The sequence below is a fragment of the Arachis hypogaea genome, chromosome 15 (assembly GCF_003086295.3).
Source record: "Arachis hypogaea cultivar Tifrunner chromosome 15, arahy.Tifrunner.gnm2.J5K5, whole genome shotgun sequence".
NCBI lineage: Eukaryota > Viridiplantae > Streptophyta > Magnoliopsida > Fabales > Fabaceae > Arachis > Arachis hypogaea.
In genome coordinates this window covers 157,585,593-157,603,353 of record NC_092050.1, presented here as the reverse complement: position 1 = coordinate 157,603,353, position 17,761 = coordinate 157,585,593, and the positions used below count along the sequence as shown (strand labels likewise).

The 17,761-nt window shown below is 31.2% G+C and overlaps 4 protein-coding genes across 8 annotated transcripts; 3 read left to right on the top strand and 1 right to left on the bottom strand.

Moving 5' to 3' along the window:
- The first annotated feature begins 964 nt into the window (after positions 1-964).
- LOC112751752 (1-aminocyclopropane-1-carboxylate oxidase homolog 1) lies at positions 965-2,994 on the top strand. Its single transcript, XM_025800977.3, has 3 exons — positions 965-1,648; positions 1,755-2,076; positions 2,448-2,994. The coding sequence occupies exons 1-3, from the start codon at positions 1,095-1,097 to the stop codon at positions 2,706-2,708; spliced, it is 1,137 nt and encodes a 378-aa protein (XP_025656762.1). The 5' UTR covers positions 965-1,094; the 3' UTR covers positions 2,709-2,994.
- A 673-nt stretch (positions 2,995-3,667) lies between these two features.
- LOC112751754 (1-aminocyclopropane-1-carboxylate oxidase homolog 1) lies at positions 3,668-8,086 on the top strand. Of its 2 annotated transcripts, XM_025800979.3 has the most exons (6): positions 3,668-4,345; positions 4,730-5,054; positions 5,312-5,562; positions 6,178-6,660; positions 7,208-7,529; positions 7,635-8,086. In XM_025800979.3, the coding sequence occupies exons 1-6, from the start codon at positions 3,810-3,812 to the stop codon at positions 7,890-7,892; spliced, it is 2,175 nt and encodes a 724-aa protein (XP_025656764.2). In that variant the 5' UTR covers positions 3,668-3,809; the 3' UTR covers positions 7,893-8,086. The 2 variants fall into 2 exon arrangements, with proteins under 2 accessions (XP_025656764.2, XP_072074156.1); XM_072218055.1 differs by lacking the exon at positions 6,178-6,660.
- Positions 8,087-9,091: 1,005 nt separating this feature from the next.
- LOC112751751 (deacetoxyvindoline 4-hydroxylase-like) lies at positions 9,092-11,128 on the bottom strand. 4 transcript variants are annotated; one of them, XM_029292695.2, is made up of 4 exons: positions 11,010-11,128; positions 10,130-10,660; positions 9,686-10,007; positions 9,092-9,493 (listed from the first exon to the last, which is right to left on the bottom strand). In XM_029292695.2, the coding sequence occupies exons 2-4, from the start codon at positions 10,327-10,329 to the stop codon at positions 9,236-9,238; spliced, it is 780 nt and encodes a 259-aa protein (XP_029148528.1). In that variant the 5' UTR covers positions 10,330-10,660; positions 11,010-11,128; the 3' UTR covers positions 9,092-9,235. The 4 variants fall into 4 exon arrangements, with proteins under 4 accessions (XP_029148528.1, XP_029148530.1, XP_029148529.1 ...); XM_029292697.2 differs by having other exon boundaries at positions 9,700-10,007; XM_029292696.2 differs by having other exon boundaries at positions 10,130-11,093.
- A 2,883-nt stretch (positions 11,129-14,011) lies between these two features.
- On the top strand, positions 14,012-16,218 carry LOC112747286 (pre-mRNA cleavage factor Im 25 kDa subunit 2). The gene is made up of 7 exons (XM_025795239.3): positions 14,012-14,171; positions 14,471-14,516; positions 14,851-14,944; positions 15,050-15,123; positions 15,370-15,456; positions 15,538-15,648; positions 15,872-16,218. Exons 1-7 carry the CDS (start codon positions 14,059-14,061, stop codon positions 15,938-15,940), a joined length of 594 nt encoding a protein of 197 aa, XP_025651024.1. The 5' UTR covers positions 14,012-14,058; the 3' UTR covers positions 15,941-16,218.
- Positions 16,219-17,761: the final 1,543 nt, after the last annotated feature.

Genomic DNA, 17,761 nt, shown 5'->3' with positions numbered 1-17,761 from the left:
CAACTTTATTTGTGAAAGTTTTTATTAAGAATAACTTGATATATAATAATAAACACAAGGATAAGTGTTGAAAACTCAAACTTCATCTTGAGCATTAAAAAGTTTTAAAATTTTGGACTAATTGTCAAAAAAAAAAAAAAAAAAAAGCTTTTTGATTAGTAAACCGTGAAGACTGAAGACTAAGAATAGTTTGAAATTGGAAAAGTAGACAGGATAGGGTAAAAAACCATTACAAGCCAATGCCATTTAGAATTGACGTATATAAGCCAAACTGAAAATCGTTTCAATAATGCGCCAGATGTTATATTTATATAATTCGAACCAGTGTGGTTCGAACTGCATATGATAGTAATTCGAACCTGGGCAGTTCGAATTACCAGTTGATTGTTCTTCATAAATCGAACCAGGTTGGTTCGAACTAAGAATGCACCTAATTCGAACAAGGTTAGTTCGAATTACACACAGCACGCGTTTCTAAATAATTCAAATTTGACTATTAAAAAATTAAAAATTTATTAAAAATTTTTTATTTTATTTCATACATTAAAAAAAAGCTAACAAAATATTTAATTACGAGACTTCTTTAAAATATTTGTGATCTATCAATTCGAATTACAGACAATACTCTTTTGTCCATTTTTAATAGCTCATGAATATTTTTTAATAAATTTTTTAATAAATTTATTTAAATTATACTACAAAAAATATTTTATCCTATGCAAAATAATTTAAAAAGAATGGCTTAAAAATGTTAAGAGTATTATAAAAATTTGTAATGTTCTAATAACTTAGATAAATATATGCATGTACTCAAATTTTAAATAAAATACTCTACATAATCAATAATAATTTAAAAATAAAAAAAAATATTTTATTTCATACAAAATAATTAAAAAATATATTTTGTGAGAATAAAATATATTTCGTAACATCTTTTTAAGCCATTTTTTTATTAGTAAACCGCGAAGACTGAAGACTAAGAATAGTTTGAAATTGGAAAAGTAGACAGGATAAGGTAACATAGTACAATTATTCAACCTTGGCTAACTCCTTTATACTCTGCATCATTACACTGTTGTTCTAGTAGTTCCTCCATGATGGAGTTAGAGGCATGTGCTGATAATGATAATAGTTCTTCTTGTTATGATAGAGAAGCTGAACTAATATCTTTTGAAGATTCAAAATCAGGTGTGAAGGGTCTTGTAGAATCTGGTGTCACAAAGATCCCACGCATGTTCTATTCACCAAACTTTGATGAAACCTCAACAACAGCAAGTGTCTCAAATCTGAGAAGCATCCCTGTCATAGATCTTCAAAACATACACAACAACAATAATAATAATAATCTTCTTCATGTTCAAGTTATTGATCAAATCAGAAGTGCATGCAAGGAGTGGGGTTTCTTTCAGGTGATCAATCATGGTGTTCCTGTTGATGTTCTTGATGAGATGATCAGTGGAATCCGTAGGTTTCATGAACAAGATGCTGGAGTAAGGTCATTATTTTACTCCAGGGATAAGAACAAGAATGTTAGGTATTTCTCCAATGGTACCCTTTTCAAAGACCCTGCTGCTAATTGGAGGGATACTATTGCTTTTGTTGCAAATCCTAATCCTCCAAATCCTCAAGAAATACCACATCTTTGTAGGTAATCAATCATGTTTCTAATTAATGCCAATTTTCTTGGGTGTTTTATGGTAATTTGACTAATTTCTTATGCTATTTTTGATGAATTGGTTGTTGTATACTTGTAGAGACATTGTGATAGAATATTTGAAGAGAATAAGGGAATTGGGGGTTACAATATTTGAGCTATTATCAGAGGCTCTTGGCCTTAATCCTTGTTACCTCAAAGAAATGGGGTGTGCTCAGGATCTTTTCATGATGGGTCAATACTATCCTCCATGTCCTGAACCTCAATTAACTATGGGCACTAGCAAGCACACCGATAGCGATTTCATGACAATACTCCTGCAAGATCAGATGGGAGGGCTTCAAGTTCTTCATGACAATCAATGGGTTAATATCCCTCCAGTTCATGGAGCTCTTGTTGTAAATATTGGAGATATTTTACAGGTAAATGCAAGCAGTGCATAAAAATTAAACTCATTATATTATTGATATGTAAATGGTCTCAATATTCTCGAGATAGCATATGGTTTATCTAACAATTAATTCAGAGAAAAATAAAGTTGAGTGCATTGTGTAACCAAATTAACAAAAGAATAATGATGTGGACATTCCTTGTTATGGACTTGTTAAATTTTATAACATTGATTTTATTGACTTGTTTGTTAGACAATGAAAGATGCAAATATTTTGTTATCATACTCACACTAACAACTCTTTTCTTAACTTCCCTTAATCCTCTAGATAATCAATTTGGTTTCTTAATTTCTTTTGATCATAGTTTAAATTTTCATTGCCTTTTCTTCTTATTGATGCAGCTTATGACAAATGACACATTCGTCAGTGTTTATCATCGGGTTCTAGCACAAAATACAGGGCCTAGAGTTTCGATTGCGACCTTCTTCATGAATTTTTCTACATCGTCTGAGTGTACATCAAAGGTTTATGGTCCAATAAAAGAATTGTTATCAGAAGAGAATCCTCCAATCTACAGGGACATTACTATGAAGGAGTTCTTGGCACATAACTATGCAAAAGGCCTTGATGGCAACTCTTGCTTGCATCCCTTCAGGTTGTGACTTGTGATGCAAACAAATAAGATATAGTTGGTTTTGCTCTGTATTTTACTATTTTTGATTCGGTCTTTTACTTTGTTCTTTATTGTTGTCAACTTGTGTTTTGTGGTTTTCCTTATCTAGGGAATTTTAGGTAATTAAAGCCATGTTTATTGTCTATGCTGGCCAAAAGCATAGTTTATATAGAAGATATATGCTAGTTTTGTATGTAGCTTTGTTATAGAATTTTCACAAACAGAAACCAATTTTTATGTTATATGGAAATGCAGTGATCTTTGTCCAATGCCAATCATTATGCAGTAGAAAGAATCTGATGCTGAGAGGCTTCTTTTGCTTTTATCATATTTATTTTTCTGACTTCTACATGGATATATGCTATAAAGTTATTTTTCAAATAAAAGAGGAAAAGAAAAAAGGACAAGACATGGATGCTTGAACAAATTAGACATAAGGAAAAGGAACATGATTGAGGCATGGAGAGGGTTCAGAAAAAAGAAAGAAAGAAAGAAAGAAAAAGAATAAATAATCACAAAGATTTACTTTGACTATTCTTTTAAAATTGAGCCAACTTTTCATAGACTTATACTATTGGAAATACTATTAATCAAAAGAAATCAAATAAGTCTATACGTATCATTCTATCTCTAAATACATATGCTTTTTTTACATTATCATCAAAGTATACCATATTTAGCAAAGTAACATGAAGCAAGAACAAAAATGTAAGGCTCCGGTTACACTAAATTATTAAATCCAGAGTTATTTTTTTTTGTTGCCCACAGTATTTCCCAGTTCGATTGGTCAGGCCAAGGACTAATCTAGCAAACGGATTGCTGCATGCACAATGCGGAATTCGAACTTCCAATACTTGCTTAAGCAGACGAGTGAGCTGACCACTCAACTAATTATTTCCAAAGCATTATGAACTTGATAACCATGGGCTGAGGAAACAAATGGTTGTCCAAGCTTTTATGAAGCCAGGCCCAAATGTGAACAAAATTCCAAAATATCTTTCCTTTCACCAACTCTCACATCTTTCCAAAGGACTCAATCTCAGGTGTCCTGACTCTAGATCTATTGTACTTGAACTGCTGTACCTTTCTGATGAAGGTTCCTACCATGGAGTTAGAGTCAGTTAATGATTCTAATTGTGACAGAAAAGCTGAAGTACAAGCATTTGAAGATTCAAAATCTGGTGTAAAAGGTCTGCTAGATTCTGGGGTGACAAAGATTCCAAGCATGTTCTATGTCAAGTTAGACCCTTTAGAAAACACCAAACAAAGTGACTCAAATTTCAGCATCCCAGCCATAGATCTTCAAGACATAGACAAGAGTTCATCGCTTCGCGGCAAAGTAGTTGACCAGATTAGAAGTGCATCTCAGAAGTGGGGATTCTTCCAAGTGATCAACCATGGTGTTCCTGAAGATGTTATGGATGAGATGATCACTGGAATCTGTAGGTTTCATGAACAAGAAGCTGAATTAAAGAAACCGTTTTACTCAAGGGAGAACAGCAAGAAAGTCAGGTACTTCTCCAATGGCAAGTTGTTCAGAGACTATGCTGCTACTTGGAGGGATACTATTTCATTTGTTGCAAATCCTGATATTCCCAATCCAGAACAATTACCAGAAGTGTGTAGGTAATGATTTCTTACTTTCTGATATTAGTTTTGGATCTAAAACTTTCAAATGCTTATCCTTGAGCTTGATGATAATTCATTAAAATTACTAGGGTGGTTTCTCTTATTAATTGCTATTCATAGTTGAATAATGCTTGCTGCACCTCACTTGACACTTCACTTTGAGATAGCTCTATTGATTGTTAAAAAACTGTACAAATGTGAGTAACATGGCTTTAATGAATAAGCAAAACACTTTTCTGGTAATTTAACTTTTAAGCACCTTTCTTGTACTTGTGACATGGCTTTTGGTTGGTTAAGCTCACTTGTTCATTTCACTTGTTGGAATTGTAAACTTTTGACCTTTTTCTTATGTTTTTTATGAAACTGTTGTGTGTTATGCAGAGATATTGTGTGTGAATATACAAAACAAGTAAGGGCATTGGGTATTATAATCCTTGAGCTGCTGTCAGAGGCTCTTGGCCTTGATTCTTCTTACCTTACTAAAGAGATGGATTGTGCTGAGGCACTTTATATTATGGGTCAGTACTATCCACAATGCCCTGAACCTGAGTTAACTATGGGACTCACAAAGCACACTGATTGTGACTTCATAACTATACTTCTGCAAGACCAAATTGGTGGTCTTCAAGTTCTTCATCAGAATCAATGGGTGGATGTTCCTCCAATGCAAGGTGCTCTTGTTGTAAACATTGGAGATGTTCTACAGGTAAATACTGTAACACTCCCTCCATTCCACATTGATCAGACATTTTGATTTTTACATTACCTTGGTAAATCAATGTATTTAGTTACATATTGCATGAAAATATATTGATTTATAGATGTATTATAGAAGTTAAAGCGACTTATAATACATAATGATGGAGTAGTTTAAGTTTTTCTAAAGATAAATGATCTTGAGATTGCATAAATGATCTTAAGAGAATGTATTGATTATATTTATTGAATTGCTTTTTTATGCAGCTTATGAGCAATGACAAGTTTATCAGTGTTTATCACCGGGTTTTGTCCAAGACGATAGGCCCTAGAATTTCAGTATCAAGCTTCTTCATGAACTTCACCATATCTGAGTGTACATCAAAAGTTTATGGTCCAATCAAGGAATTGTTATCAGATGAAAACCCTCCGCGATACAGGGACGTTACAATGAAAGAAATCTTGACAAATTATTATGCAAAAGGCCTTGATGGCAACTCTTACTTGATCCCTTTAAGGTTGTGAACCAAATATAAGGTATTGTATTAACACTGATACCTTCTTGATTCTCAAGTAGTTAACTAGTGCCTGTGACTGTTGTTCTTTTAAATAAGCAGCATCAATTTCTAGATGCACAAGGCAAAGTCAAATATAATAATTGTACTATTGAAAACCATCATGAAATATTCCATCAATGAATACTCTTTAAGCTTCTACTTTCTTCTGAAAGCTTGAATCTTTAGTACTAATCAGTTTTGCTATCTAAGTAACACCAAGCATGTGATACCTATGAAGTATATTTTTTGTCAATATTGTACAATTTTTATGTTCAACAAATGTGATACAAGAAATTGTATGATAAGAGATTATACTTAATCTTAAATAGGATTTATTCTCAAAGTATTATCAACTTTGATAATTATGGGCTGAGGAATAGTTGATCCAAGATTATATGAAGCCTTGGCCCGAAAATGGACAAAATTATTACAAAATATCTTCCTTTCACCAACTTTCTCATCACTGCAAGGAACTGAGTCTCAGGTGTTCTGACTCTAGAATCTAGATCTGCTGTACTTTTCTGCAAAATTTCCTACCATGGAGTCAGAGTCAGTTAATGATTCTACTTATGACAGAAAAGCTGAAGTACAAGCATTTGATGATTCAAAAGCTGGTGTAAAAGGTCTTCTAGATTCTGGGATGACAAAGATTCCTAGCATGTTCTATGTCAAGTTAGACCCTTTAGAAAACATCAAACCAAGTGACTCAAATTTCAGCATCCCAATCATAGATCTTCAAGACATAGACAAGAGTTCATTGCTTCGCTGCCAAGTAGTTGATCAGATTAGAAGTGCATCTCAGAAATGGGGATTCTTTCAAGTGATCAACCATGGTGTTCCTGAAGATGTTATGGATGAGATGATCAATGGAATCTGTAGGTTTCATGAACAAGAAGCTGAATTAAAGAAACCATTTTATTCAAGGGATAGCAACAAGAAAGTTAGGTATTTCTCCAATAGTAAGCTTTTCAGAGACTATGCTGCTACTTGGAGGGATACTATTTCATTTGTTGCAAATCCTGATCTTCTTAATCCGGAACAATTACCAGCAGTGTGTAGGTAATGGTTTCTAATATTAATTTTGGTTCTGAAACTATCAAATTCTTAGGCACTTGATGATGGTTCACTAAAATTAGTAGGGTGGTTTCTGTTATTAATTTCATTTTATAGACTATAGTTTATAGAAAGTTACATAAATTCACCAATTAGATGACGTATTGGATACAGGTTTGCCTGTATCGATTTGCAATTCATCCGCATATCGGAATTAGTTCATCTATGGATCTCCAACACCAATAGAGATAATGATACTAGTTTCCAATTAAGACTCAGAGGTTAATTGATACAACAATTTAATGTGCAAAAATTGAGGTAGAACTAGCTACAATTTAAAAAGGGGGGGGGGGGGGGATGCACAAATGCAAGTGCATAATTTTTTATAATATATCTTTATAGTCCTTGCCTTTCTTCTATGATATAAGCAGAATAAGTATTCTAGCTGTTTAGCTTTATGCAACTTTTTATTGGTCACGGTCATCACTTGCTGCCATTGTAAACTTTAGACCCTCTTCTTATGACTTCGATGAAACACTTGTGATTTATGCAGAGATATTGTGTCTGAATATGCAAAACAAGTAAGGGCATTGGGTATTATAATCTTTGAGCTGTTGTCAGAGGCTCTTGGCCTTAACTCTTCTTACCTTAAAGACATGGATGCTGCTGAGGCACTTCATATTATGGGTAATTACTACCCACAGTGCCCTGAACCTGACTTAACCTTGGGACTTACAAAGCACACTGATTTTGATTTCATGACAATACTTCTGCAAGACCAAATTGGTGGTCTTCAAGTTCTTCATCAGAATCAATGGATTGATGTTCCTCCAATGCAAGGTGCTCTTGTTGTGAACATTGGAGATATTCTACAGGTAAACTAATGTATTTAGTTATAGTCTTATAGACTGTATTAAGATACATTGATTTATTTATGAAAGGTCTTTAGAGAATGTTTATTGAATTGTTTTTTTATGCAGCTTATGAGCAATGACAAGTTTGTCAGTGTTTATCACCGGGTTAAGGCCAAGACAGTAGGTCCTAGAATTTCAGTAACAACCTTCTTCATGGACCTTACCACATCTGAGTGTACATCGCAGGTTTATGGTCCAATAAAGGAACTGTTATCAGATGAAAACCCTCCACTATACAGAGATGTTACTAGGAAAGAAATCATGGAAAATTATTATGCAAAAGGCCTTGATGGAAACTCTTACTTGATCCCTTTAAGGTTATGAACCAAATAGTTGTAATTGTTAAATAGTGCCTATGAATGTTGTTGTTTTAAATAAGCAGCATCAGTTTCTTGATGCACAAGGTAAAGCCAAATGTAATGGCTATACCATAGAAAACCATAATAGTTTTCTGTATCATGACAGTACTAAGTGTTGTGGGTGTAACATATTAATTAATCTCTTATGCAGTTATGCTAGATGCCAGAGCATGTTTAACGTCCACATAAATTTTAGAGTTCTTATTATACCGTATAACTGACTCCATTGACTAGTTTAACATACGTCAAATATATTTTGAAAGGAAATTTATTACAAAGAAGACATTAAAGTTTCTGAGCAGGAAATGTTAATCTCTCACCTTAGCATACCTCATGAAAATTTTAAAATATATATTAATATTAGCTGAAATGAAAATAACCCACTAGTTGAACTCACAGACAGTCAGACACAACGAGAATGATACTGTTGGAACATGGAAGAACTAATATTCAAGGATATAGCAAATAGTCTAAATTAATGAAGACTTGAAAAGATTAAAGTAGAAGGACAAAAATTTAAGAACTATGAACTAGGATAACACTCAAACAGGAGGACAAAGGAACTTGACTTCTGGCAATACTCTGAAAACTTATTTAAAAATGTGTAGTATAGTCTTTCTCTCATAATTAATTAAAATTAACAACAATTTATTAAATAAAAATAAAATTTAGTATGGCTGAGCAAAAGATTGGACTTAATTTACAAGTGTTATAAAAATATTATTTATTATTATTATTATTACCTTAAAAATACATGATAAAATTATGAATTAAAATTTTTTTATTAAAAATATAAAAAATTAAACTTTTTAATGTATTTATTTTGTATTTATTAAAAAATATTTAAAATTTTTTATTAATAATAATATTATCATGTATATGTATGTTAGCTAAATTATTATTATTATTATTATCTTGAATCATATTTATTTACCTACATTATTAAAAATAATTACTATTTTTATTGACAATATGAATAGTCATTCAAAAAGACAAACTTTTTATACTGTCAGCTTATAAAAAATAAACTATGTCATTCATCAAAATTAAACTTTTTAAAGATTTGAGAGGTTTAATATCTCAGTTCATGGGGCTTATAATAGTACACCCCCTAATTTGATATTACTTAAATGACTCACATTATCTACTTTAACATACACCTAATGAATTTTGAAGCGACTTTTATTTAGATACAAGACATGAGAGTTTCTCTAACAGTAAATGTTGAATATCTCACTTTAGAATCTCTCAACAAGGTTTGTAATTAATATACTTTCATACATGAGTATCCTTAATTCTTGATGTGCTTCATATCCTGAAGTGTTTTAGTAGAGAGACATCGTCATCTAGCTCTTTGGTATACGCCAGTTTAACCAAGTCCGACATTTTCATTTCCTTATAAATTGGAGGATTCTCTTTTGTCACCAACTCTTTTATTGGTCCATACATTCTTTGACATTCATCCTGAACATGTTGTCTCAGAGAGCATGAAACCGAAACTCGTGGACCTACTTTCTGAGCAAGAACTCTGTGCTTGACGCTAATAAACTTGTCATTTGTGATTAGCTGTAATCAGTACTCAGACATTAATAGGTCAATTGAACAACTTAAATGTTTGTTTAATTTTGTAGAAGATTATATACAAGGGTATATGGTTAACCTATTAATACACAATTAGATTTTTTTGGTGACTTAATACACAATTAGATATACAATATAAATCACTACCAAAAACATTGATGAATTTATTATAATCACCTGCATCATATTACCAAGATTAATGATGAAAGCACCAGGAATAGGAGTGACATCAATCCACTGGTTTTCATAGAAGACTTGAAGTCCACCAACAAGGTCTTGTAGAAGTATAGTTACAAAGCCCACATCTGTATGAGAACTTAACCCCCAAGTGAGTTCAGGCTCAGGGCAAGGAGGGTAATAATGTCCCAGCATGAAAATCCCTTTAGCACAATCTATGTCCTTAAGGTAACTGCGTTCTAGGCCTAATGCCTCCGAGAACAATTCTAACAGAGTCAGTGCCAGTTTTTTGACATGATCTAAGTATTTAATTGTTACATCTCTGCAAGCATATCAAATTAAATCATCTAATAGTTCTCAATTATCAAGTTTATACGATGACAAACTACATGAGTCTCTACCAAATCAACAACCAGGCTAGAGTTCTAGTCTTTCTGCATATACCTGCAAATAGAAGGGAGTTGGTGAGGGTCAAGGGGCCCTGGTGCCAATAGACAAGAGAGGGTGTCCCTCCAATTAACCTCTGAAGCTTTATGAAAGTTGAAGTGTGTGTTGTAGAACACTCTCTTTGTAATATCACGTGAATAGAATTCTCTCTTCACCTCAGCATCTTGCTCATGGAATCTACGCACCCCGTCAAGCATTTCATCCAAAACACACTGTGGAATGTCATGGTTGACCACTTGAAAAAAACCCCAGTTCTAACCCGCATCTTTCACTTTCTGAATGATTTCATGGCGTGAATTACCTTCTTCGTGTAATGATCCCAAATCAATAACTGGAATACTAACATTGGTAGCAGAGGAGAAGGAAGAAACGTTGACTTTATGGTTGTCATGAACGAATATCTTTGGTAATTTAGTCAAACCAGCATCAACAAGACCCTTCACACCTGCTTTTGTTTCATCAAAAAGCTTTAATTCCTTGTTCCTATCATAGCCTCCATCTTCATGAACTGCTTCCATCATGTTTCCTCTGTTTTCAATAAAATTTCTGTATTCAATTAAGAACTTAATTCATAGTATTTAAAACCTTGCATGTAATGTTTACACTATCCAGCCCCATCTTTTCTAGTGCTATCAAAAATTCTAACAGCAAATCAGTAAACAACTAAACCAAAAATTCTAAAAATATAATAAAAAGAAATAATAAAATCGATGATAGTGGGAATAAATTTAAGGGATGGATGAAGCATGAATTTAAAGGATAAGCTGGTTCAAATTGGTGGGATGGATGAATCCCCAAGAGTTGTCAAGTTAGCAACCGAGAATGGATCTATTGCTCATGTATCATGTTACCAGATCTAGTTTGAATCAAACATTACCGAGTTGCAGTTGCAGCAGATGTGAGAGGGTGAGGAGACCGGGTTGCAGATACGAGACTCAGAACAGAAGAGAATGAATCCCCGATTTTCCTTTTTTTTTTTTTTAAATTAGAGAAAATGACAAATAGGTCCTTGACCTTTTGTCCCGCAGACATTTTTGTCTCTAACCATTGAAAAATACTTTTAAATTCCTGACCTTCATAAAACTTGGACGGATCAGTTCCTGATGGAGGCATTTAGACGGAGGGACTAATCCGTCCAAGTTTTATGAAGGTCAGGGACTTAAAAATATTTTTTAATGATTAGGGATGAAAATGTCCGCAGAATAAAATATTAGGACTTATTTGTCCTTTTCTCTTTAAATTGGGTTATATTTAAGAATTTTAGTTAATTTTATTTAGAAATCAACAAAAAAAAATGGAATATATTTGTCTTATAAAACTTATTTTTTATGAAAATAATACTAAATTTTTTTACAAATAATTTTGTTAATATTTTGAATATTTGTATATGAAAATCTTATCTTTTTTAAAAGTAATATATAATGGTTAATGTGTGAAAATCAAATGGTATGAAGTATAGTCACCAAAAAAATGGTATGAAGTTTTATGTAATGCATATAACTTAAGTTTTTTATGAATAGTTTAATATGATTATTAAGTTTTTTTAATAAAAAAAATTTGACTTACTATATTTTTATCAATTCTATTTATTGAAAGATTATTCTATTCTTATATATTTTATGTTATAGATCAATCAATTTATTGATATTCAATGATATTAAGTGAAATTGTTACAAAAATACTTGAAGTAAAGTGATGATTAAATTCATGAGGATTTGCACTTCAGATAAAATAGGTTTTAAGGGGAAAAAAAATAACAAATAGATCTTTAAAAATGACTAACGTCAAGCATGTTTGATTTTTCTATTAAGTGTTGATACAAAACGAAACGAAATTGGCCACGTATACTATTATTAACAGTGATGTATTCATTAGTACTAACTGGAAATAAAACGTTTTTTCGAGTAATCCTCCTCCTCGCTTTTAAATTCAGAAATTCTCGTTAATCCTTTTCACATTTCTTTATTTACCCACAAACCTTAACAGACCATGAAAACTTCCTTTTAAATCTGGTGATTTTTGTGACGATCTTGCGATGTTGTAGAAGGAAGAAGACGGTGTGCGTTGTTATCATATTCATCCTCTAGATAATTTTTAGAGAAAAAGACAAATAAGTCCTTGAATTTTTGTTCAGCAGATATTTTCATCCTTAACTATTCAAAAATACTTTTAAGTTTTTGACCTTCACAAAATTTGGACGGATCAGTCCCCGACGGAGGCATTTGGACGGATCAGTCCCTGACGGAGGCATTTGGACGGAGGGACTGATCCGTTCAAATTTTGTGAAGGTGAAGGACTTAAAAGTATTTTTCAATGGTCAGGAACAAAAATGTCCGCATGACAAAAGATCAGAGACCTATTTGTCCTTTTCTCTAATTTTTTTTTTAAATAATTTTGTGTTTGAAAAGTTGTGGTTTCTTTTTGTGTGATCCAATGGCATGATGAAACTAATATGAGACTGAGGTGGATGATAATGCAACTAAGATGAGGAAGAATGTGGAAAAACGAAAGGTCAGTGGTTCAAGAAAAAATGTGTCAAATGTGAGGTTTGAGGATCTGGACATTGAAAGTATAACTACAAAAAAGACAGATGCTAAGAAGAATGTTATTGTCGATGATAATATTAGATATTGTGTGAATTCTGAGCTTGTTAAAAATGCTGCAAAAGAAGTTGAAGATAATCCATTTATTGGATCTCTTTTAATAGGTCAAGTCATCAAGATCTAGAGTTAAATGTTCCGGAAAAAAAAGTATGAAATCGGAGATTTTAGAAAAATTAGGGATTAAAAAAGGTATTTGATTGAGAGTGAATAAAGGCTAAATTATCTTTTTTTTGTTTTATTCTAAGATGTAACTTAACAGGCAGGTCATTTTATTTAATGCTACACATTAGTAACACCGTCAATATTTATAAAAAAATCTAACAAGAAGAATTGAATGTGTCTACCGTTAATTTTTTTTTTAATCTATTTGTTTTTTTTTATTAAAAACTATTTTATTTAAAATACAAATTTTCGAGAACTTAATTGTCATTTTACTCAAATACTTAATGTTATTTTAATTCTTTATAATTTGATTTTTCTTAACTTGTATAAATAATCATAATTTTTTGAGAAAAGGACAAATAGATTATTTTTTCTAAGATTAAAAATCTTTTTAGTGAGATTTAGATGAATCAAGTTATGTTTGAGGGTTAATAAACGTATTATTTTCGTATTTATTTATCAAATTTTAGTTTAAATCTAACTTAAATAAGAAAAATTATCTTTTTTTTATATTTTATAAAAATTTTCACTTAAACAAATACTTATATATATATAAACTGAGAGAATTAGCTTTGTTATACTATTTTAATTGTATTATATATACTATAAAATCTATTACAATAAAATTCTTTAATTTGTTTAAACAATTATTTTAATATATATAAGGTATAGGTCGACAAAACTATTATTATTATTATTATTATTATTATTATTATTATTATGTTATGATCCAATTATTTGTTGAAGAGTTATATAAATTATTTTATAAGTAATTAAAAAATAAAAAAACTATTATTATTTTAGTTATCTAAAATTTTATGTAAAAAAAAGTTTATAGTATTAGATTTTTTGCACAATTGGTCTAGATATCTTAATTCTTAACAGTAATTATGCCTTTTTTATTTTTTTAATTAAAACTATAATACTATTACTTATAATGTTTTAAAAAAAAAAAAAGTTTAAAATTTTTTTAAACCCAAGGCATTTTTTCATAAATAAAAAATAAAATATATTAATTACGGAAAAAAAAGAAAACGCAATTACGCAATGAGGAAGGGTATTTAAGATGTCAAAGTCTCTTTGAATTAGACACCAAAAAAATCTTTGAATTTGTTTCGCGCTGTTTTTGTTTCGCACTTTGAAGAAGAAGAAGAAGAAGAAATGAGGCCGATAGTGGACTTATACTCTCTTTCTCACTACAGTTTCGGCACTAAAGAGACCAAGGTTGAGAAGGACACCTCCGTCGCCGCTCGCTTTGATCGTCTGAGAGAGATGTTCGTTTTCTTTTCACTCTTTCTTTCATTACTCGTTTTTCTCTTCTTTTCTTTCCCCTCAAACAAATACAAAATTTAAAACACTTTCTATAAGGCTATATCCTCCTTTTCTTTCTTTTATTTTTTATTTAAAGTTGAGATTTTGACATGTTGCACTTTCTTGACATGATTTTGTTATAACGTTCTAGAGTGCACTGGGAATTTTATAGGGTTTTAGGCCTTTAGGGTTTAGGTTGGTGTGTTTGTTCTTTGTTGCTTATATGATGCATATTTTTTTGCTTTTGTTTTATGAATTTCAGCTATAAGAAAGAAGGAATGAGAACCAGCGTTGCAGGCGTCTTACTGGTGGGTTCACTTGTTGATTTAATCTTCTTTGAATTTAGCATTTTTGGTATGTTCTGCATTTTTATCACTAGTGTTTTTAATGTAACAATGAATCCCCTTCTGTAAGGTACTCTGAAATGTTATTTATAATATATTAATAGAATATAAATGATCATATCTTTTATAACACATGAGCTTATGTTAAGTTTGAAGCTGGAATATGAACATTGAGAAGGTACTCATCTAGCAGCATCTTCATAGGGGAGGTTATTTGGAATGAGTGTCGGGTTGTTAGGATAATTTATTTGGTGATTCTGTTTGTTGTTCTGTCTCAACATATGCTTTCATTTTGCAGGTACAAGAACACGATTATCCTCATTTACTACTTTTTCAAATCGGAGGAACATTCAAAAAACTTCCAGGAGGACGGCTCAGGCCAGGAGAGAATGGTAGGATCTTGAATTTCCACTTGTTTAGCATGATAAATTATCTGATAATAGGAGTTCTTGGCTATCCTAATCTGCTGTTTGTGCTCTTGTTCCTCAACTTGACAGAAATTGAGGGCTTGAAGAGAAAGTTGACTAGCAAGCTCGGTCCTAGGTCGCAAAATCTTGTGCCTAACTGGAAGGTACTGTTACAGTATTACTTGCTTTTTGGATGTATGGAAGAAATTATCTAGAGGCAAAGACTTGGACAAAGTAAAACTGATGTGGTTGTAGAAGAATCGAAATGTTTCTGTCTTATGGATGAATGAATCTATGAAACTGGACAATTGTTTGGATTCTATACCTACTGGTGTGTATTGGATGAGTGTAATATTGTTGTCTTTCCACATTATATGGGCCCATACCAGAAGATATTGTTGATGTTGTAGATAGGTGAATGTGTGGCAAGATGGTGGAGGCCGAACTTCGAAACCGTTATGTATCCACACTGTCCTGCTCACATAAAAAAACCAAAGGTAATTTACCACTGTCATTGAGTATCATGTACTCCTGATTTTGTTGGTCCATGATTACAATTATGCTAGTACTTTGTGCAGGAGTGCAGAGTGCTTTACATGGTCCATTTATCTGAGAGGGAAGAGTTTGAGGTGCCGGGAAATCTAAACCTTAATGCTATTCCAATGTTTGAACTGTATGACAATGCTCAGGTATGGCAAATTATGTATGATTTATTTACTCTTTTTTCTTCCTGTTACTATGTTGAAAATTGTTTTGTAAATTGGTGGGTTGAAACATTTTATCGTCAAATTCTCTATATAAAAACATTTCCATGAACTGAAGCTTTTGATTTTGAAGATGGTTCGACTAATCTTAAAGTTTGCATTAGAAGGATCATATCCTAATTTGTGTATCAATCAAACTTGGTTGCAGAGATATGGTGCCGTTATATCCAGCATTCCTCAGCAGATTTCCAGATTTGAGTTTAGAATGAACAACTAATGCATATTAGGAACTTCCATTGATTCTTCCATGCTGATAAAATACCATCTCCTTTGGCATTTCAAGAGCAAGGACCTAGTTAATTCATTCTTGTCGTTTGCATAAACATGTTGAATGTTGAACTCGTTAGTTTCAAAAGAGAGAGTAGTCTAAGTTTTGGTCACTTTCTGTAGCTTTAGCCTTCTGAGATGATTTGTTAGTTCTTGTTAATCCGTTTCTTGTACATATTACAACCATGTACAGATGTATTTGTGTGACATGAGGGTGCTGATATGTGACACAAGCATTTGATTTTACATATACTGATATACACCTCTTATTGTCCACGTTAGTTCTGCTTTTAACATGGAGAGGACAAATTCAATGTTCCCCCTATGTTACTGATTGTTAGAAACTTTTTCTTTTTGGACGTTATCAGTGTTAGACACCGGCTAAAAATAAAACCGGCTAACACAATTAGATTTATTAAAACCGATTTTTGTTTCTTATCACAAAAACCAGGCTGTCATCTGACACGATCCAAGTCTAACGCAGTTTTATTTAGATTGAAAGGCCCAATCTCTATAAACAAAACTTTACAGTGGCCCAAATATGTTGGTTTTGTCTGGAATTTTTTCGTTTCTTTCTTTTGTTTTTGGTTATTTTTTATTTTTTATTATTGTTAATATTTTTTTCGTATTGTCTGGAAGTATTTGATTTTTCATTTGAACATTTTTGGAGCTATTATGTTTTATTTTAAAAAATCAATATTAATTGATGTCATAAATGCAGAGGGTATGTTTGCAGCTTTAGAAAGCCACACTCAAACTTATGATCTATCAATATCATTCAATAGTATTATGGTAATAATATCTATTATTTATTAGTAATATATTAAAAGAGCACTAAAAGAAGATAATAATATATTAAAAAAAAAATTAAAAGTAGTTTTTATATTTATTCTTAACTTCTTAGATTTTTAGTATGATGCTATATTAACTTTAAGTGATTCTAGATTTATTCTTAACTTTTTAGAATTTTACTATTTCATATTCATTTTTAGTTTTATAAATTTTTAGTATGAGCCACGTCAATTTTAAGTTCATTCTTAACTTTTTAAAATTTTACTATTTTTAGTCACTAAAATTATCAAAAGTTACAAAAAATAAAAATATATGTTACTATTTTTTGTAATACCTTCTTAATATCATAGGATTTGTTTAATATTATTTTTTATATTCTCTTATTCTTTAATTTTACATAGATTATTCTATGCTTTCAATGTTATAGAATTTTTTAAATTTTATTTTTCATATTCTTTTATTCATTAATTTTATATATGTTATTATACTTTTTCAACGTTAATAAATTTTTTTTAATAGGTATGAATTGAGTTAAATTCTAATTCATTTTCACATTTTATATTTATTTTTTCTTATATCACTATATAAATCAACATTCAATTTATACACTTTTTTTTATCCCTCTTCACATAATTTTATATCTCTTTTTTTTATCACTTTTGTTAAATATATATATAGTAAATGACTATTTAATTGTATTTATTAAGAAAAAATGAAGAAAAAAATAATAGTGACTCAACCAACCATGAAAAAGAAGACTTGATTTAACATAATTGCTAAGTCAAGGTAACATTTTTTATAAGTATTGTTTGACATAATTGTATTTATTAGAAAAAAGGTGAAGAGAAAATGATAGTGACTCAACCAAACATAAAAAAAAAAGACTTGACTTAAGTCACTTAACATAATTACTAAATCAAAGTAACAACATTCTTTGTAAGTATTACTTGACGAATTATGTTAATGTTAGTTCTCATAT